At 48.9% G+C, this 27,469-nt stretch overlaps 1 protein-coding gene across 1 annotated transcript in view; it reads right to left on the reverse strand.

Moving 5' to 3' along the window:
* The window catches only part of LOC146822620 (uncharacterized), a 298,045-nt gene that overhangs the window by 77,661 nt on the left and 192,915 nt on the right, over nt 1-27,469 (reverse strand). Inside the window, exons 12-13 of the mRNA XM_085606794.1 lie at nt 20,488-20,577; nt 4,282-4,861 (exon numbers count right to left, since the gene is read on the reverse strand). Of these exons, the coding sequence (XP_085462920.1) occupies nt 4,282-4,861; nt 20,488-20,577 (670 nt within the window). The remainder of the gene's footprint in view (nt 1-4,281; nt 4,862-20,487; nt 20,578-27,469) is intronic.

Raw genomic sequence — 27,469 nt, forward strand, 5'->3', positions numbered from 1 at the left:
ATGGAAGAAAATTGGGTTAGCGCTAAGCATGGTTGTAATTACTTTTCAGGGTCAGTGCTGGACACCAAGATCCGCCACTGGGATCTCTCCTGATAGCAGGTGAGTGTTTTCGTTACTCGGTTGATTTTAGGTGACTATTTTAAAGTTTAGAAACACCACACTTAGAAGAATTTCCAAGTGAAACCAGTCAATGTTACCCTATGGAAGAAAAGAGTTATTGGCTTTTGGGTAAGTACTCGACTGGCAGAGTTAAGGTTCTGGGCATAGACTCAGGGGTCTCCCAGGGTCAGGTAAGTACAGGTGTTACACCCTCAGCAGCACAGGTGTGACCAAGGCAGTTGGTGTCCTATTCCTTCAGCACAGCTCTTCATTCCTACTTGCTTGTCTGAGGAGACAAGGTTTGGGGTTGCCCCTAAATACTAAATTTAAGGGTGTTTCAGGTAGGTACAGGTCCCTTCCTTGGGGTGGGTACACCCCCTATAATGCCCACCTCCAGTGGGAGGGGAGCACAAGTCTCACTCTGGTTGGCTGCCCCCTCCATCTTCAAGATGGCAGGGACTGAGTGGTACCTCGCCTCGCCCACCTGAGGGGTGGGGTTGGCAAAGGTGGGTACAACTCTCTTCTTATCTTGGTTTTCCTGGCGATTCTCCCTCCAAAGTGGGGGTCCGAACCAGTGGGGGCCAGTTTGCTGCTGGAAGCAGAAACGGCTGGATCAGCTTACCAAGGTGGCAAGCCTTTGAAGCTTCCCCTTAGTGGACCCTGCCTGTCCTGGGGGAGGATGCTTGACAACTCGACCCAGGATGTGCTTTGTTTCAGAACCCAGAGGGTGTGAGGCTCTTGACCCAGGGGTCCAGACATCTCTAAGTTGCCCTTTGAGTGCATTTGGCATTGAATCCCACACTGGTATCAGTGTGGGTTTAATGTGCTGAGAAGTTTGATACCAAACTTCCCAGGCTTCAACAAAGCCATTATGGTGCTGTGGAGTTCATATTGATGTACTCCCAGACCATATACTCTGTATGGCTTTGCTGCACTTACAAGGTCTAAGAATGGACTTGGACACTGTCGAGATACAGGGCTCATGCACCTGTACCCTCACCAGTGATATGGTGCACCCTGCTAGATGGGCGGATTACCTATACCATAGGCAGTGGTTTGTAGGCATGGCACACAGGAATGTGTGCACACAGGAATGTGTGCACACAGGAATGTGTGCCACGTTGACTCTCACTTTTCTCTGTACCAAAACATGCAGCCTGCAATGGCAGTGTGTGTGTGTAAAGGTACAGGGCCTCCAAGGTTGGCACAATATGTGCTGCAGTCCTTAGAGAACTTACCTGGTCACAGTGCCCTTGGAACCCAAGGTACCTTTTACAAGGGACTTACTACATGTGGCCAGAGAGTTGCCAATTGAGTTTGCAACAGTACAGTTTTAGGGAAAGAACTTCGGCCCTGGGTACCTGGTTGGCAGGAACCCAGTGCACTCTTAGTCAAAGAGCATCAACATCAGGCAAAAAGTGGGGGGCAACCATGCAAAAAGGGGAACTTTCCTACAAACTGTTGCTCCAATGGACCCTCTAAAATAACCCCTGGGGGAAAAATGCTTGCCGTGGGTGTGCTGATCGTACGCGAGGTGGTGTTTGAGACTCCATGGTAAGGGGTGTGGTGAAAGGCGCTACAGGGAGCGAGTTTTTGCAGTGTTCCCATCGCTTTGGCTGTCTCTGTATCCATTTTGATCTTTTCTAAAGCCTGATCTACTTGTGGACAAACGAGTTGCTCACTATCAAAGGGCATGCTCAGCAGGTTCTGCTAAACTTCCAGCTTAAAGCCAGAGGTGCCATGTGTGTATGTAGCAGAATGCTAGAATACCCGAATAGCCCTCTGGCAGCGGAGTTGGCTACGTCTAGGGCACAGCGAATAGAGGTGTTGGAAATCAGCTTGCCCTCAGAAACTATCTCCTGACCCCTTTTTCCATGGTATTCAGTGAGGCATTGGAGGACCTCTCCATTTTGCCACAGTGAGAAGGATCATATCTTGCAATGAGGCCATCAGAATTATAAATGCGCCAGTGGTTGGACGATTGCACACCCACCCGCTTGCTTGCCGCAACTATGAATTTACTTTCCATATCTGGTAGCGGGGCATCCCCGCTGGCCTGGAAGTTGGCTCGCTTACGGGCAGTAGTGATTACTCCAGAGGTGGGTAGGAGCTCACTGCGAATATAGATGGGATCAGAAGGGGAGGTTTTATATTTTTTATACACTCTAGGTGTTATAACCCTAGCCCAGACAGGGTCTTTAAAAATGTCGGGCGCGAGACATAACATGTCCTTGGGCATGGGGAGGTACTGAGAGGAGTGGTGAGTGGAGGCAAAGGTTTCGAAGAGGAATTCATCCTTCAAGGGCTCAGTGCGGATTTCCACCTCATGAAAGGAGGCGGCCCTACCAATGAGTTCTTGAAAGGATGCAGAATCATCCGGATGGGCAGACAGGGTAAAGGTCTGGGTCTGTGTCCCCTTGTGGGTCCACATCGTAGGAGTCCCATTAATCACCCTGTGGGAGTGTGTCAAATGTTTCATCACCGCCACCCATGGCCACCCTTGTCGCAGTGTGGAGACCCTTGAGGTTTGATGTGAAGGTCCTCTGGAGAAGAAGGTGGGGAAGGTGAAGGTTGAGGAACAGTGCAAGGTGATGGTGGCGCATAGGGTAAGGGGCTGGCAGCCTTATCAGCTTTCTTGTGTTGCTTTGCCTCGGAAAACCTGTAATGTCCAAGGCCTCCTTGAAGGCTAGCCAACATTTTGAGAGTGGAGAAGCAGGGCTCAAGAGTGGGCATGGGTGTGGCCGATGTGGGGGTGGATATACACGTGCTTCTGCCTTGAGTCGAGATGCTACTGCATCTTATGGAGAATCTGCTCAATTGCGCCAGTGTTAGACTTGCTGGTTGACGCTGAAGTCTTCGACTCCAAGGGTGCCTACATTTTCGGTGCTGAGGCAGATGTCAGTGCCGAGGGTTGCTCTGTGCCAGTGCGGCCAGCGCCAAATTGGATGGTCTCAAAGGCTTCTTCAGTGCCAAGCCAGAGGTGGGCAGGGCGTCCAAAGTGGTTGGTCTGTGTCAACCATGGCCCGAGGGCAGTGGCAGTCCAAAAGTCCATTTCTGGTGTTCAAGAGTGGCCGAGTGCCCTTAAGCTGAAGGCTGCTCGATATGAGTGCAGTGTCTTGGGGGAGAGGGTGCTGTACTCATGGACTGCTGAGCTGGTGTAATGTCCTTGATCTCTAGGTCAGAGCCAGAATTTTCTCCAGGGGAGGGAGCAGAGAGTTGTGGGTGTTCTTTAGATGTCCTCTGGACCAAAAAGATCTGGGGTGTCGTCTCTGCCCCTACGCAACATATCGAGTTGACGAGCATGAAAGTGGGAAAGAGAAAATTTGGTGCAGAAAGAGCAGCAAATGTCACAGGCGGCCTCACTGTGTTTCGGCAATAATCACAGATTGCATACCTGATGGAGATCTGCCTGAGGATATTTCACATGACTTCAAGGACAATATTGAAATGCCGGCCATTCCATCACTGTTGAGGCATGGTGGAAAAATGCGACAAAGACGGCAGGATGGGCCGCTTTTGACCCAGACTCCGCTCAAGCGAAGTAGTTAGATGTAGACCTGAGACAAATTAAGGGAGACTCGATCAAAGTACAATACCAAAGGAGGGAAAGAACTGTGTGAACCGAAAAGAGCACCGCAAAGGTATCAACCCAGAGCACAGGAGCATGACCCGGGTCACACGACCAAACTAGACGGGGGGAAAGAAAACAATCTAACAGTAGAGTTGATGAATATGTGCATTATTGCCAACAGGAGGAGTCACGGCACCTTGTGACTCGAAAGACTTCTTTGAAGAAAAACAACTTGCACACATCCAGGCCCAACACTAGATGGAAGGCGTATATGCCCAGCATGTGCATCTTTAGCCTCACATGCCTTGTACATAAATACATATATGTATATCACTGATGTGGTTTTCATTGATAGATATACACAAAGAAAAAGTCCTTGTAAAATATTTTTATATTATGTAATGTGGTTGCTTGATTTTAAATTGCATGTTAACGTCCAAACTTTTTTGGTTGCCTGACCAACCATTAACTATTTTATTCTAAAGTGGAAAACAGAAGCCACTTACATTTGCAAGTCCATAATAGATACAAAAAAGGCACAAAATAGCATTTTTTTTAAATCCGATTTGTCAAAAATGTGTTCTACTGTTTAGAAAATATGTTCTGAATACCTGAACTTGCTTGGCGTTGGTCATAACCTTGATCATATCCAGAGGCGGAATGACTGGTGGGTTCATATGTTCTTGCAGACATCCCATAATCTTTATTGTATCCAGAGCTTGATTGATTACTACTAGAGTTGTATGTTGCTGGAGTCTCACCAAAACCTTTGTTGTATGCAGGATTTAGGAGGCTGCTGCGAGATTCATATGTCCTTGAAGACTCCTGATCTTTGCTGTATCCATAGGTTTGCTGCTGACTACCAGAGTCATAAGTTCTTGCAGACCCTTCATAACCTTTACTGTACCCAGAGCCTGGCTGATTATTCCCAGTGTCATACGATCTTGCAGATCGGTCATAATCTTTATTATATCCAGAACTTGACTGACTGGTGCTAGAGCTGTATGCTACTGCAGACTTATCATAACCCTTACTAAATCCAGACCCTGACTGACTACTGCCAGAGTCATATGTTCTTGAAGACCTATCATAATCTTTACTATAGCCTGTGCTTGAGTGACGACTACCAGATTCGTATCCTTTTGAAGACCGGTTATCCACAGCAGATTTGGAATAGCCACCAGCCTGGGACTAGAAAATAGAAAGTTAACAGTTAAAATTGCATATTAACTTACATACTCACAACTACTCGTTCTGGACAATGTTATGGGCTCAGAGAAAAACTAGGCTGAATGAGGACAAATAGTCTTTGGGCTCCCCATAACTGCATGTGCTCACAAAAGAACACTAAACCGTTTGGTGGCAAGTGAACTGAAGAACAAGTTACTTACCTTTGGCAATTATCTTTTTGGTGAATACTCTATTTAACCAGATACCTCACCTTTTGAATACACCCGGGCACAAGTCTGGGTCATATTCTTTCAACACAACTGCTCCAGGTGCCGGCAGATAGTGCACAGGACTCTGCAGCAAATCTGCACTTCCTTCGGAAGTGAAGGCGGAACCATCTATACAGTCCACTCCTGTGTGGTGACATCCTTTTTTCCTGAGCTTTCCGATGTCCTAAGATGCAGATCAGGCATGACAGATTGTAGATATCAGTGTGACAAATCCAACTTTGGACTATTACAATCCAAGGAGTCCACTTCACAGAATGGGAATAGGAAGGACAGTGAGGAATCTGGGATTAGCTACAGGGGAAACCGCTATTACATAGTGGTTATAACCATTCGATGCAGTTACTGCGAAGCTATTACCAGTCAAACCTTGACCACGCATGCCTTTTATGACGGATATGCTTTACAAAGATTTTTGTTCTAAAGGCATGAATGATAAAGGCATATATGCGGTAATAGCTGTGTAGTACCTGCAGTGGAAAAAAAATAAAAAATAAAGAAACCGCCAATCACAATAATAATAAGGTAACGGTAATATTTAAACACTAAAAACAAATGCAGCCACTCTCTCTCTCCCTGCCCACACTTACAGCTGTTCACTTAAAACTGCTCCCAGGTCACTGTCCATTCTTCGGTCACGCTGCTCTCCGGTTTTTAGAACTCTTGGTTGTCCCCGGGGTCAGTAACAGGGTTATGGGGATGGGTGGGCCTAGGAGTCTGACTTGGGGCTCAAGGACGGGGACAGGATGTTTTTTAGGGCTGCAGAATCAAGAGTTTCTTCCTAGGGGTGGGTATTAGGGCTCAACTCCAGGGGCGGGACAGTTTAACGAACTCTGGGTATTGAGCTGCAGAGCTTGTGCACACCAGCAGCAGAGTCAAGTAGGGTGTGTCCCAAGGCTTGCAGCCTGCCTTTTGGTTCTTGTGACAACCGGTCGACATGGCTCCTGGGATATTCCTGTGCAGCATTTAATCCCATCCCGGACTGTGTTTGCCCGTTGGGGTGGGACTGATTTGACCCACAACTAGCCTCCACGTTCCCGATGGTGCTGCTCCCCCCCCCCACCAGCATCATATGGTCACTGGCCCCTTGCAAAGCGGAGCACTGAGGGGTTGATGGGAGGACCCCGGACGTGCACCACCCAGCAGCTAACAAGGTAGCACAGCACATTTTGCCCGTGGAGCCCTGCTGGCAGCGCTCATTACCACGCATGCTGAATTTGGTGCACATTTATGCCATTACCAACCATGGCTTTACAATGGAAATTTCGTAGTAAAGGTATGCATGGTAAAGGGATATGCGTTGTAAAACAAATTGTAGTAAAAGCTTGTGTGGTAATATCGCATGCGCTGTTATGACACCGTAGTGGAGGCATGAGTTGTAATTGCATGTTTGGTACAGTCATACAACCAGCTATAGCGTTCACCTGAGAGATCATATACCAAATGTAAGTAACTTGTTCTTCTGATGGCCACTTCTAACCACAGATTCATCACCTTTTGATTAGATACAAAAGCAGAACCTCCCAAAAGGTGGATAAGCTGAGGAATGGACTCAAACAGGCCATTCTGTAAAACAGAGTGGGGAAAACAGCCCTACCAGATGACTTTATTGTTGAGGCAGTGGCACCTGGTGAAAGTGAGCACATATGTCTATGTAGCAATCTGGCAGATGTCCAGTACTGAAACGCCCCTTACAAGGAAGGTGCTGCAGGATTTGCGAAACAAGAAAGGGGTCCCCTTCCTGGCCAGGGCATGGCATGGCGCAGCATGTTTTAAAAGCACAAAATGATCTACATGGACAGGGAAACTTCTCCCCCTCTAAGGGAATTGTTGCACAGGGTGATGGACTGAACCATATGGAGGGGCAACATAACTTTGGGCAGAAATGAGGCCAGTCTGCAGCACCAATTGTTCAGGGAAGAAGGGGATTTACAGAACTTGGACCGACAGCACCTGACATTCACTGATGCACTGTGAAAAAGTTATGATGAGAAACACAGTTTTGAGAGTCCGCAATCTCAGAGAGCAACTGTACAATGAGCCATAATGAAAGGTTTAAGTGGGAACATGTGTGGGAGTCCTTTTAGAAAATGCAGCAACACAAGTGACTTTGCTTTTAAAAAAAAGTTTGTCAGGCAAGTGTAAAAGTGACTGACAAATAACCTCTCATGATGACCGCTGCAAAGTTTGGCCTGGGACAAAGAAAAAACAAATAACTCGCAATTTATAGCCTGCACAGAGGATCAACAAGAAGTTTTCCACACCAGGCCACATACTTCGCCAAGCAACCAGAGCAAATAGATTTGGCAAAGTCTGACTCCAAGAACCGCATCTACAAATTCAGCAGGCAAGTCAAAACTGCTCATTTGGTGCCTGTCAATCTCCAAGGATGTAGGAGCTGGTTATGGAAATACGGTGCAGGACCCTGTCCTTTTGTTATGATAGGAGGTCCTCCCAAGGAGAAAGCCTTAATGGAGACCAAATGCTTTAGATAACTATTAGGCCAGGAGAGTGGTATCTCGGTCAGTTGCGCCCATCACGAGGATTTGAGCCCAAACCTCCCTGATCTTACTCAGAGCCCATTGCAGGAGAAATAGCTCTGAGAAAGTGTATAAAAGACCTGCGACTCACTGCAGATTGAATGAGTCCTCCAAGGAATATCAGAGTGAAAGTTATAGTGTACAGTATTTTTGACACTGCACATTATAGGAGGTGGGGAAAAGGTCCAGCTAAGGAACACCCTACTAGGAGAAGATACTTTGAACTTCCCCAAGGTGCAGACGCCACTCTTGGTCAGCTTGATGGTGAAAGGAAACAAGGTGTACTATACAGTGTGGTAGAGAAACCACACTGTGTAATACACTACCAAACCCTTAAAGACCAGTCAGGTTTAGTTTGTCCAACCTTAGTCCCACCCTGGGTTGCTGTAGATTGAAGCAGTCAGGCTAAACAAAGGTACAAGTGTAAATCATTTAAACAGCACCAAAATAGCTGAAGAATAAAGATTCCTGCTCATGGCAAAGTTACTAGCTAGAAGAAGAGACTCCCAAGAGTCAGTTGGTTGACTTCCTGTTTGCAGAACAGGGCCACAAAAGTTGAAGTAGCCAGCCTAGCGAGTTGGTAGGGTGAGATCACCGGATTGATGCTCCTCGCCCGGTGCAGCCTAAGAGACCAGGACCCGACGCTCATAAGTTGCACCAGAGTCTGCTGGACTCGAGAGAGGAGTCAGAGTGGCGACTGGACTTCGGCTGTACCAAAGAGGGATGTCAAGCCCTGTGGCCAGAATCACCTCACCAGGACTGTGGACCGAAGGTGAAAACACCTGTCAATTGCACAGCATCCTGTATCCCTTGCATCAGGACCACTCCATAAGTCAATGGCAAGGAACCAGTGACACTCAAACTGGACAGAAGACCGTTTTTCTTTGGACCTTGTTGATTCCCTTGACTGGCTCCCTGCTAGAGTTGCTTGGCCATAGTAATTCTAAGTAACCACATTCCATCCTAACAGTTTTTCTTGATAAAGTTGCTAGTGTCAAATTTGTTGAATTTGGTAATGCTTGTTCATGGTTTCTTGAAAAGTCCCGATTCATTATTTTTCATAAATTGTATAACCTCCGGTAGATCTTTTTCATTTTGGTGTCCTTACATTTATGAAAATATCATCTGTTTTTTTAAATTGGTGTAGGATTTCTTGAGAGTATAGATCAGTCCTTTCCTTCGCAAGCCCAAGCAGCAATAGATGCTCTTCTACAGTCAAGCGAGATCTGAGTTGTAGGTGCGAGGGGTGCCCCGTGTATGGCAAGAAAGTGCCCTCAGGGGAGGTTGCGGTCACTAGCCAATGCACTGCTAGGTTCCTACTGCCTGATAAAGGCTTCCTTTGAAGTGTAACATCTTGCTATCCCAGAGTGCGCTATTCTGCCCACTCCCAAGCTGTCAGGCCCCCTTTCTTGGCTTATGGAGCTTGGTGGCCTGCCCTGGAGGTGTGGTTACATGTGGGCTACATATCCATGGAGAAAACTATTTAATAAGTGTTTCCGCCCTCTCTGTCCCCGATGCCAACCTGTCTACCTGAACAAAAGAGCAGCCCCTCCTAGGTGTGTTCACCGTTTGCCCTTAAAAGGAGGCTTCCCGTTTGAAGTGGGTCTTTAAGGTCAACTCCCTGTGTGGCTTCCTGCCAGGAGGAAGCAACTCTGCACCCTTCCTTAGGTCTCAATAGGCCTGCTGTAGGGTGACTTACACATGTTAGAAGGGTAATATAGGGTTTGCTTTTGAATAAAATGGTGAAGTCGAGTTAGCAGTTTTAAACTCCTCTATCAGTCTGCATGGGCAAGCAGGGAGTCACATTTTACCTTGTCCCGCATAGGGTGGCACAACAAGCGCTGTAGTACCTGCGGGGGAACTGACAGGCCGTGGGTACCCCTGGTACTAGGTACTAAAGAGTAAGTTAGCTTATGCCAATTAGGTATAAGCCAACCAAGAATACATGTTTTAAGGGTCAGGGCTCTAGCACCGAGTAAGTGCACGTTCAAGATTAAAAAAAACAGCAACACCAATCCATTGCCCCCTTGAAACGTCTGACGTCCAAGCGAGAGAAAGATGCCAACCTGTGGTTTACCGATGACTTGAAAACCATCAAGTTAGCGGTACGCCGTGCTGAGAGGGCTTGGAGGAGAAACTATTGTTCCATCTTAAGAGCCGATTTTACCACCCTTTTAGCTCAATATAAGAATGTCATCTTGGCCGCCAAAACGGCCTATTTCTCCTCCAAGATCCTCACAGCCGAGAACCAATCTAGGGAAATTTTCTCGATTGTTCAGAACCTAGCCTTTTCAGATCGTACCACTCTTAAGCCCTCTCCTTCCCTTGCCCTTTGTCACTCTCTGAACAGCTTTTTCATTGATAAAATTGCTGCCATTAAAGCTAATATCCCTGCACCTTCCCCGTCTTTTGTTGATCCTCAGTGTCCTCCTTCCCAAGGACAACTAAACTCTCTCCCTCTTCTGACTAAGGAATCCTTCACATCCTTAATCCCCCTTGTAAAATCTGGCTCTCCCCTTGACACCTGTCCCGCTCATATACTACGTCACATTTACATTTCTTGCCCTGATCCTCCCCTTTACTTACTGAACAGTTCACTTTCTCAGGGGGTTGTTCCCAACCCCTTGAAATCGGCTATCATTTTACCCATTTTAAAAAAACCTGGCGCAGACCCCTCGATCCCAGCCAATTTTCGCCCCATTTCTCTCCTACCATTTTTGGCTAAGGTGCTCGAGCGCCATGTCACCAGGTCTCTGAGCACCTTTGTGGAAGAAAATGGGGTATTGGCTGCCCGCCAGGCTGGTTTTCGCCCCGCACACTCTACGGAGTCCGTAGTTCTTTCGGTCCTTGACAACCTCAGGGAGGGGAGGGACACCAATCAATTCCAGGCATTGGTCCTCCTCGATCTCTCTGCCGCCTTCGACACGGTGGACCATACCATCTTACTCTCCCGTGTCGCGGCGGCGGGGATCGGGGGTACGGCCCTGATTTGGTTGTCCTCCTTCCTGAGGGACCGCACCCAGGCAGTTCGCCTGGGTGACTTTACTGCGGACTTTCGGAAAGTTCTGTGCGGGGTCCCCCAAGGCTCCTCCCTTTCACCTCTTCTGTTTAATCTCTACATTTCTCCCCTCATTTTTTCTTTACAACAAATGGAGGTCTCCGTATATAACTATGCGGATGACCTCCAACTTGTCTTCAATCTGTCCTCTTCTTCTGCTTCTATCTCTAATTTCCAGTCTACTATGATTTTCATCAGGGACTGGATGGATTTCAACCACCTGAAACTCAACCCTGATAAGACCGAGTTGGTGTTGACGGGTGGTTGTTCCAGTCCCTGGTCTTCACTCTTTTGGCCCCCTTCCCTTGGTCCCTCTCCGGTCCCCTCTACTTCGGTCAAAACCCTTGGTATTAAACTCAACTCTCACCTTACCCTCCACTCCCAGGTTAGTTCTGTGGTTTCTTCCTCTTTTCTGTCTCTTCGTACCATCCGCAGGGTCTCTCGATTTTTCACCTTTGAGGCCTTGAAGTTGATCGTCCTTGCGATGGTCATCCCCCGCCTGGATTATGGCAACGCCCTATATGCAGGTATACCTGCATATAGTCTCAGGCGGTTGCAGATGATCCAAAACCAGGCGGCTCGGCTGGTCTTTAACCTTCCTAAATCCTCACATGTCACCCCCCTGCTGAAACTTTTACATTGGCTTCCGGTTCGGGAACGCATCCAATTCAAGCTTGCATCTATCACTTACCAGGCTCGATTGGGTACGGCCCCTGCATTCATTTCCTCGGAGATTATCCCCTACTTGCCAACTAGGGAGCTCCGATCTTCTTCCCAATCCCTCCTGATAGTTCCCCGGTTTCGCCGGAAAAAGTGGGGGGGCTCAAAATTTGCGACTCTTGCCCCAATCCTTTGGAACTCATTACCCCTTGACCTCAGATCCCTAACCCTATACTCCCAGTTTCGAAAGAAACTTAAAGCCTACTTCTTTAGCAAAATCTTTATTTAATCCTGTTACCCGACCTCCCTTCCTTGTCTAGAGGAGATCTGCCAGATTACAGCGCCATGAAACCGCTGGTGTAAGAGCGCTATATAAGAATTTTTAAACTCAAACTCAATCCAAACCTTTGGGAGCGAGCATACAAAGAGGCATTTCCTTACAGATGGTATCTGCTAAGCTTTCCCACTCGGATGTTCAGGGATCCTGCCAGATGGTGGACAGCATGATCCCATGAAGGTCCAGCCAGTGCTGCAGTATCAACACTTCCTACCAGAGCACCCACCTCCCTACTACAACCTCTCTTGAGGGACACTGTTAACACAGCACTCAAGACATATCCAAACCTTACAGCGGAAAAAAAATACAATCTGAGAAGGTGTCTATAGCGGAGTCGTAATCTTTGGTGGAGGAAGTCAATCTTTCAGGGAGGTATCACAAGTAACATTGAAACTTAAAGTGTTCAAAGATAACTTGTAATGTTCTGAGCCCACCAATAGATGGCTAAAGTGTGCACACATGTAATCTACATCAGCACATGCTGCAGACACTTCTACCCTCACACTGTTACACTTCTATCCACCAAATAGTACTACTCCCCGATTTAACCTTCATCCTTTGCTTATACTCTGTGTAAGATGCCTGGAGCAACCAGCAAACACCACTTTTGCATTCCTTCCCTCTTACCATTATGCCAAGAGGAACCAATCGGGAACTCAGCTGGTTGATGGCAGTCAAGAAGTTTAGGCCAGGGGGCGTGGCCGAGCCGAGCTGCAAGATGGCCGCCGTGTAACGGGGCTCTGCCGGCCGGACAACTAATCCGTCAGACAATCCGACCTTTGCCTTGCTCTTTGACCATCAAACTACACGGCGGGAAGTGCCCTGGTGAAGGGGATCCTAGCGGTGCCACTGCGGTTGAAATCGGCCTCGTAGATCCGGAGCTACTCGGCCGGGCTGGCCGAGCGGCTTTTGGGCGCCGAGTTGGGCGGAGTCTTCTCCTACGCGAGGCCCTGGTCGCGGGCCGAGATCGTGCAGATGCGAGGCGGCTATCGTGGACCCAACTGAGACGTGGTGAGCCCAGCGACTGGCGCCCGAGCGGCTGCGGTGATTGCCGGCCGTGCTGAGACCTGGCCCCTGTTGGAGAACTGGTGACTGGAGGGGGCCGAGCTGGCGGACTGAATGACTGGGCCTACCCGGCGTGGCTGCGCCCTGATCCGGTGACTGGGCCGATGGGCCTGCTGGAGTGAGGAGTTGGGAGAAGTAAGCCGTGGTGCCCGCTGGGTGGGCCCGATCCCCGCCCGCAGGAGGTGATATCCGGCTACCGGTACCTGCCGACGACCTGCTCTAACCATCGTGTGCCTGCGGGCCGGGGAGACACTGCGCTGGAGAGGCCTACTGGGCGAGTGGCCGGTTAGGCCGCCATTGTTACCCGACTAACGCAGACCCGCGCCCTGAATGGGACGAATGCTGGCCTGGTCTTCCCTACTTGGCGGAGTTCCTCGTGCGGAGGGGGTTCCTGGTGGCCTGCTTGTTGCTTGATACCCCTCACCGCCATTGTTGATAGGTTGCGGACACTCGGGGGGGAACCATGGGGAAATCGGACGCCAAGCAGAGGAGGCTCCCCTTCGAGAAACAGCTTTCCCGCGGCACCGTTGCGGTGCCGGAGTCGCAGACGGTGGTCCCTGAAACACAGTTGGACCCAACACCGGACGATAATGTCAAAAGTATGTTCCGTGACCTTAAAGGCTGCCTTAAGGAAATTGACGGAAAACTCGACTCCATGGCCCAGCGGCTGGATGGCATGTCGCACAGGGTCGACAAACACGAGGAGCGTATCACGGCGATGGAAGCGAGAATCGCGGACTGCGAGGAGGGCCACGGAGACACCCAGGAGAAGTTGCTGCGAATGGACAAGGTCCTGGAGGTGATACGTGGGCGCAACGAAGATTTGGAAGCTCGCTCCCGCCGAAATAATGTACGTATTATTGGGGTTGCCGAATCCACTAACATTGGCAATATGGAACTATTTGTTGAAGGACTGTTCCGTGAACTTTTTGGAGAGGGACTGTCGGCCATGTTCTTGGTTGAACGCGCACATCGCACGCTGGGGCCGCGACCGGTGCCGGGGGCTCCGCCGCGGCCAATCCTGGCCCGGGTTCTTAACTACCGGGACAGAGATACCATCCTGCGGTTGGCACGTGAAAAGGGGGCACTAACTTTCCAAAACATGGCTATCTCCTTGTTTCCGGATTTTACGCAGGCTGTGCAGGCCGCCCGGCGCGAATTCATACCGGCCAAGAAAATCTTCCAGAAGGTGGGGACTAAGTATGCCATGCTGTACCCGGCCAGGCTGCGGATCCATCATAAAGGGAAGCCCATGGTATTCACTACGGCAGCAGACGCGATCAAGTTTGCGAGACAGACGGAACGTTCGCAACGTGAGAAGAGAGATGACCATGAGAATCCGCCGATGGGACAGCTAAGTGACATTGAATAACATGATACAAAGACACGCGCGCCCTCTGCCCAACACTGAGTGTTCCTGAGACCTGCAAGGGGTGATGGGTCCGCCCCTGAGACTGGGCTGTTCATGCACGATTAACGCTACTGGCACCGTGCGGAAACCTGTGATGAGAAGCATGCAGGGACTTCCAGGCTGTACCTTGAGATACTGATTCAAATGCTAGGCGGAGATGTCCGGCCACCCGGTCGTTGATAGACTGGGGAGTGAGCCGGTGACCCCACGCCCCTGTGGGATGATTCCCGAGACACTATTGAAAGACTATTCCAGTTGGGGGGGGTGGTGGGGGGGGATGCTATCTCAACCTGATTGGGGGGTTGGAGTGGGTGGGGGGGGTTTGGGGTTATTGTTGGTTGGTTCTACATCACTACACTTTCTGGCTACACCACTACATGACGATGCGGTCCAGACACGGGCAGACTTATTGTGGTTGCGGACTCATAGGACGGGAGGGCGGGGTACCTGCGGGTGGGCCCTTCTTCTGGGTCCCTCGGTGACCACACGCCTCCATGAGAAATGCACGCACAGGCCGCCCTGACCGCATTGCGCTGCCTTACCTGGAATATCCGTGGTCTTAACGACCACCGCAAAATACGCTTGACCCATGCACATTTGACGCGACACCACATCGATATATGTTTCCTACAGGAAACCCACTTGACTCGTGCCGCCGGGGACAAGCTCAGACATGCACGATGGGGAGAGGTACACACATCGGGTTGCTCCAACTACTCCCGTGGAGTGGCCATTCTTATCCGTAAAGGCCTTCCCTGGCAGACGTTCAAGGTGCAAGCTGATTCGGATGGGCGATGCATCATATTACTCGGACAGCTCTTTCATATGCCGATCACTTTGATTAATGTGTATGGCCCCAACTCTGATGACCCTGTTTTTTTCCGGAATGTCTGGCACCTGGCGCAATCCCTGGGTGGGGGTGCTTGCTTGTGGGGTGGAGATTTCAATGCTGTACTTTCACTGGAGCTGGATAGGGAGGGGGTGGCACGCACACATCATCCGCTAGCGGCTGGCCTCATCCGTGGCCTTATGACAGATTACACTCTATTAGACACATGGCGCGTGCTGCACCCCGCGGTTCGAGAAGGCACCTGCTTCACCCCGCACAGAGGTGCCTGGTCCCGCTTGGACTACTGGCTATTAACCCCGCAGGTGCATGCATGGGGCTCCGCAGTCACTCATGGGGCACGCACCCTCTCTGATCATTCTCCTGTCGAACTAACTCTGAATGTCCCCAAACCATACATCACACCCTTCACGTGGCGGCTACCACCACATGCCCTGACAGATCAGGTGTTTCGGGAAGAGATTCATCAGCAAATACTTGACTATTTTGAGCTGAATGAGGGATCTGTCGCTTCCCTAGGCACGCTGTGGGATGCCTTTAAAGTGGTGATAAGAGGCCACTGCATAGCGGGGCAGGCCAGGGTCCTAAAGACTATCAGGTGTTCGCTAGGCAAATTAGAGGATCGCCTGCATTCCTTAGAGGTGCAATACTGCTCGGACCCCTCGACGGCCACTTTGGCCGAAACTCGCACAACGCTCACTGAATATCAGGAGGAGGCTGACAGGGAACTTAAGTTCCTGACTAAGCATGCTGTGGCCCGTAGATATGGTGAGGGGGATCGCCCGGGTAGAACGCTTGCCCTGCTCCTGCGCGCTCAAAGACCATCTCCCTTCATTTCCTCAGTGATGACACAGGGAGGGGACACCGTACGCACTCCCCCTGATATCCTGGATACATTTCGGACCTTCTACAAAGACCTCTACAGGTCGCGGGTGGCCCGCACGCCGGTGGAACTTGCTGAATATTTGGATACTGTACAGCTTATCTGGTTCAATGCGCATCAGCAAGGCTATTTCGATCGGCCTTTTGAGGCTGATGATGTGCGGGAGGCCATAGGCTCATAGGCGGCCGGAAAGGCGCCGGGCCCGGATGGACTGCCGGCGCAGTTCTACAAGGAGTACGCAGATCTCCTGGTCCCCCGGCTGTTGGCGATGTATGCGGAGGCGTTCGAGTCGGGAGTGCTCCCTGGGTCGCTTAGAGAGGCTGTCATCACCCTCCTGAAACCGGACAAGGATAGCCAACAATGCGACTCCTATCGGCCACTGTCATTAATTAACACTGACGCAAAGATTTTTGCGAAAATGCTGGCCACTCGGCTACAGCCGGTGCTGCCCATCATGATCCGTCCGGACCAGTCTGGCTTTGTGCCGGGCAGATCGACCTCTCACAACCTCCGTACCCTCTTTGGGGTACTACACTATTTGGCCCCACATGTTAAGGCTGCGGCGGTGCTATTGGACGCCACCAAAGCGTTCGACTCCCTGGAATGGGGGTTCCTGTTTCCGCTGCTGCAGCGCATGGGTGTGAGTGCAGCCTTCATTAGCTACATTAGACTGCTTTATACTGGCATCACTGCTAGGGTGAGAGTTAACGGGCTCGTCTCGGCACCCTTTGCAATTCAGAGGGGTACCAGGCAGGGATGTCCCCTATCGCCTCTGCTTTTTGCTATCGCCACGGAGCCTCTGGCTGCTCGCATCAGGCAGCATCACGCGGCTAGGGGCATTGGGTTCTCGTCGAGGGCATTGACGATATCACTATATGCTGATGATATCACGTTATATGTCACTGATCCCCAGACGAACCTCTCCCCTCTGACGGGAGAACTGATGCATTATGGTCAATTATCGGGGTGAATATAAATTGGGAAAAGTCGGTAATTATGCCCCTGACGTCCGGGACTCCCCGCTTTACTCCGGATTGCCCGCTGAAATGGGCCACTGGCCCGGTGCGATACTTGGGGATTTGGATTAGCACGGATAAACAGCAAATATGGACGGAGAATTATGGACGGGTGATGAATTGGGTGGAGGAGAGGGTCGACCGCTGGAAGCACTTGCCCCTTTCGCTGGCTGGCAGAATTGCGGTGGCCAAAATGGTGATCCTGCCCAAACTCCTCTACCTGTTTGGGAATATTCCTCTACCCCTGACTGCACATTTTTTGCGGCGGCTACGCTCGCAGATGGTGGAGCTTGCCTGGGGGGGTAAGTAACCGAGGGTGGCATGGGAGACCCTGACTCTCCCACAGCGACAGGGAGGCTTGGCAGCGCCGGACTTCTCCTTATATGCTTACTGTGCACAGGCTCAATTCCTGCATTACTGGGCGCATCCCACACCGTTTCAACCACATGTGGCGATAGAGACGGACAGAGTAGCACCGCTGCCGCTGACTGTGGCACTTTACGTGCCACACACCCGGAGAAGCGCGGACATAGACCCGGTACACGCACTCAGGTGGGCATGGGATGGGCTGCGGCGGAGGGCCGGACTTGACCTTCTTTATTCACCTTCTGTGCCCCTGCGCGGGAATCCGATGTGGCCGCCGCTGCGCAGCATGCAGACCGGGGAGCGCGCTGAAGAGCTGGGTCTCCGCACTGGGGGCGATTTGTTTCCGGGAGACACCTTCCTAACTCCGGAGCAGATGTGTAATGCAGAGGCCCCGACGATGCTGGACACGCTTCTTTACTATCAGCTCCGTCACTCGTGCCGGAGGTTGTCTCCTACGTTCCCGGCGCCGCCGCCGGCCCTGCTTGCCTTGGAAAATGTACTAGCTGTGGAGTCCGGGCGCAAACTTATATCCCGCTTGTATGTGCAAATGCAGACTTGTCACCCCGTGGTTCTTCCTGCGGCGCGGGGCATGTGGGGGGCGGAGTTGGGTACGGATATTTCGGAACAACATTGGGACTTGTGCTGTCAGAATCTTGAGATTTTGTCCCCAAACTACAGGCTGCGCCTGATCCACTTCAAATATATACACATGACCTACCGTACCCCTAGTCGACTGCACCGAATGGGTTTAAGAGACACGGATGAATGTTGGCGCTGCTACACTCATGGCGCCACCTTTTTGCATATGGCATGGAACTGCGCTACATTGTCGGCATTCTGGGAAAGGGTAGTAGAGATTATATGCGAACTCACTGGCCTACGGATCCCGTGCACCCCGCAGGTTACGCTGCTTGGTATTTTGCACATGATTAAGCCCAAACACCGCAAGCTGCCAGCGATGCTATTGTTACTAGCTAGAAGACAAGTTGCGATGCACTGGGGAGTTGCTACGTCACCTAGCATTCGAGCGTGGGTCACGAGCGCAGTCTATTGTCAGACACAACTTGCCCTGTACTGGGAGCTTATGCCGCTGCGTTCCCGACCTAAGGACATTTGGGGGCCTTTCACACAATGGTTGGAGCAAGCTACACTGCAGGCGCTGTGACCCGATACTATTCCCTAAGGCGGACGCAAGATGGGGATGACCGTATTTCTCAGGGGGACTATTTTGGGTGCTGCACTGGTTTGCGATGCCGCATGCGGGCGGGATGGGACGATCGGCTCCTGTATGCCACGCACTTGATAGTGTAGCACTGAGTTCGTGTGATGGTACCCAAATTGTGATGAGCTGCTCGATGTGGAGGCGTATCGTCATTGCTTGTCATATGTACAAGATAGTGAGTGATGTTGTATTAAGTTTGTTTTTGAAAACTGCAAATAAAAAGAATTTAAAAAAAAAAAAAAAAGAAGTTTAGGCCAGGAAAAAAAAATAAAAATAAACGTATGCGATCTCAGAGAACGTTTTAAAAACAATTGTGTGCTAGGTTTTATGTAGAAAAGCGTAAAATCTTTTTTTTTTTTTTTTTTAAAGTCCCTAATATAAGAAATAGACATCTTTCAAAAATGTTTTTAAAAAGGTGAAGGCGGCTCTGCTCAGTCATTACATCGTTTTGGGATTCCATAGAAGGAGAACTCACGGAGGTCCTGGGCTGGGAGGTCCCACATAAGCCATTGAACGTACACCTGGGGGTTACAGAGGGATTGGATGGGTGTAGAACCGGCAAACTCTTCCTGCACACTGCCACGATGGTGGACAAGAGTGACATTGTGGTTAACTGGTTGAACCCTGCTGCGCCTACCATAGCAAGATGGCGTAGATGAGTGAATTGGTGCGCAGCACAAGAGAAACCCATGTACAAAGTCAGGGGATGCCCAGCGAAATATCGTAAAGTCAGGGGCAAATGGTTGAGGGCAATAGACGACTAACATTTCACTTCTGTATCTGTAGACCCGGTATAAGAATTTACTCTGTCCTCATGCTCGCTTTATGCCTTTCTGGTGAGTTGCCGTAGGATATTACGCTAATGCCATACATTTGCTGTGTATCAATGTCTCTGCTTAATGCTGATCTTATGTTTATTCCTGTTTTAAAAACCAATAAAATTGATTATCAAAAAAAAAAAAAGGCGAAGGCGCCAATATAGGCAGAGAGACTGTAGAAACAGAATGGAAAACAGTCATCATGCAATGCTAGTGTGATCTGAGGCAGCTCTATTTTTCTGACTCCAGAAAATACGATTTTTGTCTTTTCTTAATTTTGAAGCTGTTCCAAACCTTACAACCTTGACTTTCCTCAACATCTTTTTGACTATTAGCGCTGTACAAACATTTCTAACAGGAATTTTTCTTCATTTATCACAAAAGCCATCTTTTTGTTAAGTGCCCTTTGTGTGACAGGAATAAAGCCAAATCTGAACTTCACAACATAGGCACTGTTTTTTTTTTTTTTAACAGAGGATCACAACCCTACAGATTGACACCATTGCCAAAAGATGTTCAGACATATCCTGAAGGCCAAGCAGAAGATCAGACTCCACGGTCTTTAGGATCAGCAAAGTGCTCATTCCACCTCTCAACTGCCTCCAATAAAAGTCATAGGGAAGAAATGAAAAGATACATGTCTAGAAGATTTTGTTCCTTTGATATCTAGGATTGGCAACGTGCTTGCTGTCGAAAAAACCAACATCGAAGCATAGCTCAACATCAGAGGGCTGCTCTTTGATGAAGCACTATATATCATCAGAAAGCCACTTGGTGCATTTCACAGTATACTTATAAATGGATATATTTTAAAGATTCTCAAGGGTGCATACTTGGGCAATCCCATTCAGTGCATGACTTAACAATTAGATCCTCCTGAGGAAAACTGTGTATTTATATTTTATTAAGTGAGTTTTAGTACATTTTAAGTTTAAACAAATCAAAACATTTTGCCAGTAAATGGATATGGTCATTACCTTCACCAAAGCTGGCTTACATAGCTTGTTCTGGATGCCCAAGATATCACTTTGTTTAGTACATTTCTGATCCTATATTGAGGTACCTCTGTGCTAATATACTTTTAATGTTGGTATAAGATCTACAAACAACTGAAAGATGAGTATGTAATTTTATTACCTGATATTGAGAAGAGGACTGATCCTTGTATTGTTTTGACTGATGTTCAGAATCACGCGAAGATGAGTATTTTGTTTTACTCTCATAACTCTGTTTGGAGAAAATACTCAACACAATGAACAGGCTAGCAATTGTGAGAAACACTTTATTACAACAATGCAGAAGTATCTTTTTTTAATCGCATTTTTTTAACGTATAACATACAGTATGACATTTGTCAACATATATTAAGTGTAGCCGTATCAACTTTAAAGTCTCATTTTATAAATGGAGGTTAAAAAAAACATCTACAACAATTCCCATCCTTAATTAAATGGGCATCTCAAGTAAGCAATCAACATTTCTTTCATGATGGTAAACAGCACATATTATTTAATTTCCAAATCACGTCGCTAGTTAGCAATTGATGGTAAAAAAAAAAAACTGTGGCACAAGGCCTTAATGTCTTTTGGCTTAGCAAAACAAAGAAGCAGTTCAGAGTAGAGATTTTTTTTTTTTTTTACAGTAAGTCATTGCTGCTGGTCATTCCTTGAGAGTTGTGGCACAGCCTCTGAACCACAGCCTGCCTACCCGGGGCACGCCCAAGATGGCGGCCGCAAAGGACACACTCTAGGGAGCTCCGGGGCCAGCCAGCTTAACATCTTCTGTAAATCCTGCTCATCCCACCAGAACGTCGCTAAACAGTTGTACCCGCGGGGTGGTGAACCTCAGGGACATGGGGAATGGCGATCCGGCATTGGGAGATGCCATACGGTGGGGCTTTGAGGAAGGCGCGCAACATCCATGGGACTAAAAGGGCTTCACCCTCAAACTCCGAATGGAGACAAAAACCTTAACACTGCAGCAGTTTACTGTTTTGATTTAACTTATTTTTTCGCAGTTCTGTATTGCTAAACTCGACGTGCTTTAGATGAGCACCAACAAGGACATCTTAATTTATTAGGTCTCGCCTACGCAGCGTGCATGCGCTGCATAGGAGGACCTTTAGCTGTCGTTCTGCTTTTTTTGGAAGCACACACTCGTGCTTGTGGCGGCATCCAGCTTGCGGGAGCGCGCAGCGGCGCGCCACAAGCACGAGTGCAGAGCTTCCAAAAAGGGCAGACTGGACATGCATGCGATGTCCCATCCCTCCTTCATTCATATACACCTCCCACCCTCTACTCCCCGGTGTGATACTGGGCACATCTTCTCCATTCTGTCTTCATTTCCCTTCACTGCAGAATGTTAGAGTGTCTTGAATCCGACAAAACCCGGAATAAAACAGCATAAATTCCAGTGGTCTGTGCAGGATAAAAACCTCCGGGCCGAGCAATACTAATAATTCAAACCTTTAATGTGTGTCTGTCGAGCCTGTACACTTAGTTTACAGTGTAAGCACATAAACACAAAACCATATGTGCACAGTTCTCCGATAGTTCACGCCCAACTACAGGTTCTTGAGTGTCCCGAGATTCAAATAAAAGTTGTTTGAGCATGTTTGCTGGCAGAAACTATTCCCTCTCCAGCCCGCATATTGTGACCGCAGGCGCTGGGTGTGTTAAAGTAGCAACAGTGCACCGCTTTATTTTTAGCGGTCTTCTCGGTGACGCGCACATGCAGGTAACAGCCTACATTGCTTCCTCTGCGCTGCAAACGTTGTGCATTTGCATATGAACAGATTTGGAAGTCAGTCATCAAGGTATGTGCCCTGTGTAGTTTACTATAATAATGCACACGCTATAAAAGTGCATTGCAGTACATTCTTTTTATTATGCCCATAAACGAATAGTTTCTTACCTGTCGGTGTAGTTTTGCAGCTTGAAGATCTTTCTGGATTCACTATGCTGTGCATTATTCCGCGATCTTGTGGTTGGGTCCGGATTCGTAGTCTTTTTTGTTTTTTTTTTTGTTTTTTTTGTAGCCCAGGTGGCTGGCCATTGAGCTCCCACTCGTGCGATGCAGAGGTCAGCCTGCTTAGCCAGTCTGCCTCCACATTGTCCATCCCCGGTAGGTGAATTGCCAGTAGATCTATCCTTAGAGGTATGGCCCATCTCCAAATCTCCTGAGCTAGAGAGGAGAGAGGGAACGACTGTGTCCCCCCTTGTTTGTTGATGTAGAACATTGCCGTGGTGTTGTCTGTTTGGACCAACACCCTCTGGTTGTACAGGTGCCTCTGGAATGCCTTCAGGGCTAGCAGGATTGTTTTCAACTCGATGTAGTTGATATGGCGAACCGCATCTGCTGGAGCCCACAGACCCCTCACTCTGAGGTTGTCCATGTGCGCTCCCCATCCCTTTTGCGATGCGTCCGTGGTAATGGTCACTGTTGGGATTGGTGGTGTCAGGCTTCTCCCTGCTGTCATGTTGTCTCTGTTCCACCAAGTTATCTCCTCCTGCACTGCGTGCGTAACAACCACTAGATCCTCCCAACTTCCGCTTGCTTGTGACCATTGCTGTTGTAGCCATTCCTGGAATGGTCTCATGTGCAGGCGTACATTCGGCACCAGCTGGATACACGACGCCATCATCCCCATCATCTTGCTCACAGCCCTCACTGTCAGAGCTCGCCCCTTCTGGTAGAGCCGCGTCTCCTTCAGTAGTGCATCTGTCCTCCTGTCGCTGGGCACTACTGTACTGTTGAGGGAGTGGATTTTCGCCCCCAGGAAAATCTTCACCTGTTCCGGTTCCAGCGATGACTTGCCCCAGTGGATCGAGAAACCCAGATTCGTGAGGGTGTCTGTTACGCGTTTTGCGTGCCTCTCGTACTTCTCGCGTGAGTTTGCCTTGACCAGCCAGTCGTCTAAGTAGGGGTAGACATGGATTCCCTGTCTTCGTAGGTGGGCCGCGACCGCCGACAGGCATTTTGTAAAGACCCTTGGTGCCGATCCTTAGAAAAGGACTCCCTGGTGCCGAAAGACGCCGAAAAGCAAGGGTCGTCGAAGACAACCCAGGAAACGGGCCGATCGACGCTGAAAGAACGTTAGACGTCGACGCAAGTTTCATCGAAAAGACCCCGAAAGCATCTCCGAGATGGAGAAAAAGAAGAGGCGGCTCGAGGCCGAAATGGAGAACATCCTTCAAAGGAAGAAGGAGTTCGACGCCAAGATAAAGGAATTCAAGATTCCAACGGTTTCATCGGCGGACGTCGTCGAGGACGAATTCGACACCGAAGGACTAACAAGGGACCTCTAAGAGGAAGAAGAGGCCTATTATGATGGAGAAGCCGAGGAAGAAGACCAACAGTTGTTCTACGACTCGGCGCCATCTACCAGCCACGACATCGAATGGCAGGATCTCGACACCGAAAACCCGGAGGAGCCCGTGGACACGTACCCTTCGAGGCCTTCGCCACCCGACGACATCGGGGTGTACAATATGGTGGTCAGGAGCACAGCAACAGCCTTCGGCGTCAAACTCGACGAGGAGAAGCCGAAAGCCGATTTTCTCCTCGAGACCCTGCTCCCCATCCAGACAAGGAGCCAGTTCCTCCCCATGCTACAAAGCGTGATGAATCAGGGGAGAGAAGCCTTCAAAGAACCAGCGACCTGCCGGTCGATCACGCCCAGGACAGAGAAGAAATAGAAGCACTCTTCCCTGGACCCCCTTACATCAAGGGTAGCGTGTGAGAAAGTGGCTCTGCATATACTGTTCCCTAATAGGTACAGGGTGTACAGAGTCCACAGTCCCCCAGAGGCTGATAGAGGTCAAAGTTAGATATAACCTTACTCTCTAAAGTGGTAGCTTGGTCGAGCAGTAAGGCAGTATCAGAGGACAGCGTAAAGCATCTGTTGCACACACTCAGCCAGCAAAGGTCTCACACTCAATAACTGAACTCTAGGCCAATGGTTTATATATAAAAAAGATATGCTTGTTTTATTTTAGAACCAACAATAGGTATTAAAATATACTTTCTCAGAATGAGATGCTTTATATAAATACTTTTGCAATATGCAATTGACTTTTGTAGAAAGTTACAAGTGGTTGCGATAGGCAACACAGTTTTAAACACAATAATGCACTGAGTTCAATGGAAGCTTCAAGTTATTTGCAACAGATTACTTTTAGGATTACTTTTGGAATTCCAGGACTGGATCCTAGATTCAGTCCTGGGTCAGTACTTAGAATCAAGTGAAAAAAAGTCGACTTAATTACAGTGATGATTTTTAGACAATATTTTGCTATTTTAAAAGTTCACACTTAGAAAATATTTCATGGAAAACAGTCAATGATTCCCTATAGAAGAAAATTCAAGTTGCAGGTATAGTATTTTCTCGTTACTTTTGTAATCCAGTACTGGGTACCTAGACTCTACTGGGACCTTTATCCAAAACAGGTAAGCGATTATGTTTTCAGAAGTTATACGATTTTTAAAGAATATTTAAAATTTGCAGAAATTGACAGAGGAAATTTCACAGAAAAACAGTCAATGGTTTCCTATGGGTGAAAATTGGGTTACTGTTAAGTACAGTTGTAAGTAGTTTTCAGAGTCAGTGCTGGGCACCAAGATCCAGCACTGGGAGCTCACCTAAGAGCAGGTGAGTATTTTCGTTTTCGTTACTCGGCTGATTTTTGGTGAATATTTTAAGACTTGAAAAGTCCACACTTAGAAGAAATTTCAGGAAAAAGCCAGTCAATGTTACCCTATGAAGAAACGAATAGTTTACCTGTCGGTGTAGTTTTGCAGCTTGAAGATCTTTCTGGATTCACTATGCTGTGCATTATTCCGCGATCTGGAGGTTGGGTCCGGATTCGTAGTCTTTCCTTTGTTTTTTTTTTTTTTTTGTAGCCCAGGTGGGCGTCGACGTCCCACCATTTGGTGCACCTCTCGTGAGGTCGTCGTGCTTCCTGAGGAAGTCCCACCTTTGGGGCGCCATCTTCGGGTTCTTTTTTCCCTTTTTCTCTCGTTTTTGTAACCCTAGGCGTAATCTTAATTTTCTCTTTCCAATTTTCCTTTAGCACATTCTAAGTTCTGTTCTTGCTTATCCTTCCACCTCTTTCTCCAGCCTCATCTTCCTGGCGGAGGTGGGTGGGTTTGCTAGTGAATCCAGAAAGATCTTCAAGCTGCAAAACTACACCGACAGGTAAGAAACTATTAGTTTTGCAGCGTGAATCTTTCTGGATTCATTATGCTGTGCATAGACTTTGTAGCGGTTTGTCATCCTTGTGGCGGCTGGGTGGTAGATGAGCGTTGGTCATTGAATATATGTTGAAGCACCTTCTGTCCAACTTGTGCTTCCTTGTTCATCTGTATGTCCACGCAGTAGTGCTTTGTGAACGTGTGCACTGAAGCCCATGTTGCCGCCAGGCAAATGTCTTGAATGGGCGTATTTGCCAGAAAGGCAATGGTTGCTCCCTTCTTCCTTGTGGAGGGGGCCCGTGGCCCCTCCGCTAGTTCCTGCCCTGCCTGTTTGTGGCAGAATTGTATTGTTAGTGCGATCCATCGAGCGATGGTGCTTTTTGTCACTGGTCTACCCAGGAAACTTGTCGCAAAGGACACAAAGAGCTGCTTGGTTTTCCTGTGCTCCTTGGTCCTCTCAATGTAGTGCATCACCGCTCTTCTAGCGTCTAGAGTGTGCAGAGCCCTTTCTGCGCTTGAAGCTGGGTTCTGAAAGAAACTCGGTATTTGAATAGTCTGGTTCATATGGAACGCCGACACCACCTTCGGCATGAAGTGTGGGTCCGTTCTCAGGACAACCCTATCTTTGTGTATCCGTATGTAGGGTTCTTGCAGCGTCAGAGCCTGCAGCTCGCTCAGCCTGCGTAGTCAAGTTATAGCTACCAGGAAGGCACTTTTCATTGTCAGCATTTGCAGTGAGGCCTTGTGGATGGGCTCAAATGGCGCCTTCATAAGTTCAGTTAGGACCACGTTGAGGTTCCATGCCGGCGGCGGCATTCTCTTTGGTGGCGCGTTTCTTTTTGTGCCCTCCAGAAATCTATTTACTACCTGCGACGTAAAGAAACTTCCTCCTTTCTCCCCTCTCGAGTAAGCCACGATCGCCGCTAGGTGTACCCTCAGGGAGGACGAGCATAGATTACTTTCCAGAAGGTGTGTGAGGTATCTAAGCACCGTTGACTCTCTTGTCATTTTATTCTGTAGTTTATGTTTGTTGCACCATACAGTAAACCTTTTCCATTTTTCCCCGTAGCATTTGCGTGTGGTCGGTCTCCTTGCCTCCCGCAGCACTTGCATGGTGCTTGGAGGTAGCTTAAGGTGTGCAAACTCTAAGTCTTCAGGAGCCACGCCGCCAGGCTGAGGCTCTCTGGTTCCGGATGTAGAACCTCCCCGTTTTGCATGGAGAGCAGGTCCTTTCTTTTTGTGAAAAGGTGAGGATTCCCTTGTGCCATTTCCACTATTTGGGAGAACCAGGTCTGTCTCACCCACTGTGGTTCCACTAGGATCAGCGTCATGTTGCTGGTTCTGCACTTGTTGAGCACCCTGTGCAATAGTGGTATCGGTGGAAAAGCGTAGGCAAATGTCTTTGACCAACTTATCCATAGGGCATTCCCCTGGGACTGCTGTTCTGGTTGCCTGGATGCGAAGCTTCGGCATTTTGCATTTTGGCGTGTTGCAAATAGGTCTATTGCGGGTGTTCCCCACCTTTGGAATAGCCTCTGCGTTTCCTGTCCATTGAGCTCCCATTCGTGGGATGCCGAGGTCTTCCTGCTGAGCCAATCCGCTTCCACATTGTCCTTCCCTGGTAGGTGTATGGCCAGCAGGTCTATCTTGAGTGGGATGGCCCATCTCCAAATCTCCTGTGCCAGAGTGGAAAGGGGAAACGATTGTGTTCCTCCCTGTTTGTTGATATAGAACATGGCCGTGGTATTGTCCGTCTGTATCAACACTCTCTGGTTGTATAGCTGCTTCTGGAATGCCTTCAGGGCTAGCAGGACAGTCTTCAATTCCAGATAATTGATATGTCTGACCGCATCTGCCGGAGTCCACAGACCCCTCACTCTGAGTTTGTCCATGTGTGCTCCCCATCCCTTTTGCGATGCGTCCGTGG

This window comes from Triturus cristatus, chromosome 5_2 (assembly GCF_964204655.1).
Source record: "Triturus cristatus chromosome 5_2, aTriCri1.1, whole genome shotgun sequence".
NCBI lineage: Eukaryota > Metazoa > Chordata > Amphibia > Caudata > Salamandridae > Triturus > Triturus cristatus.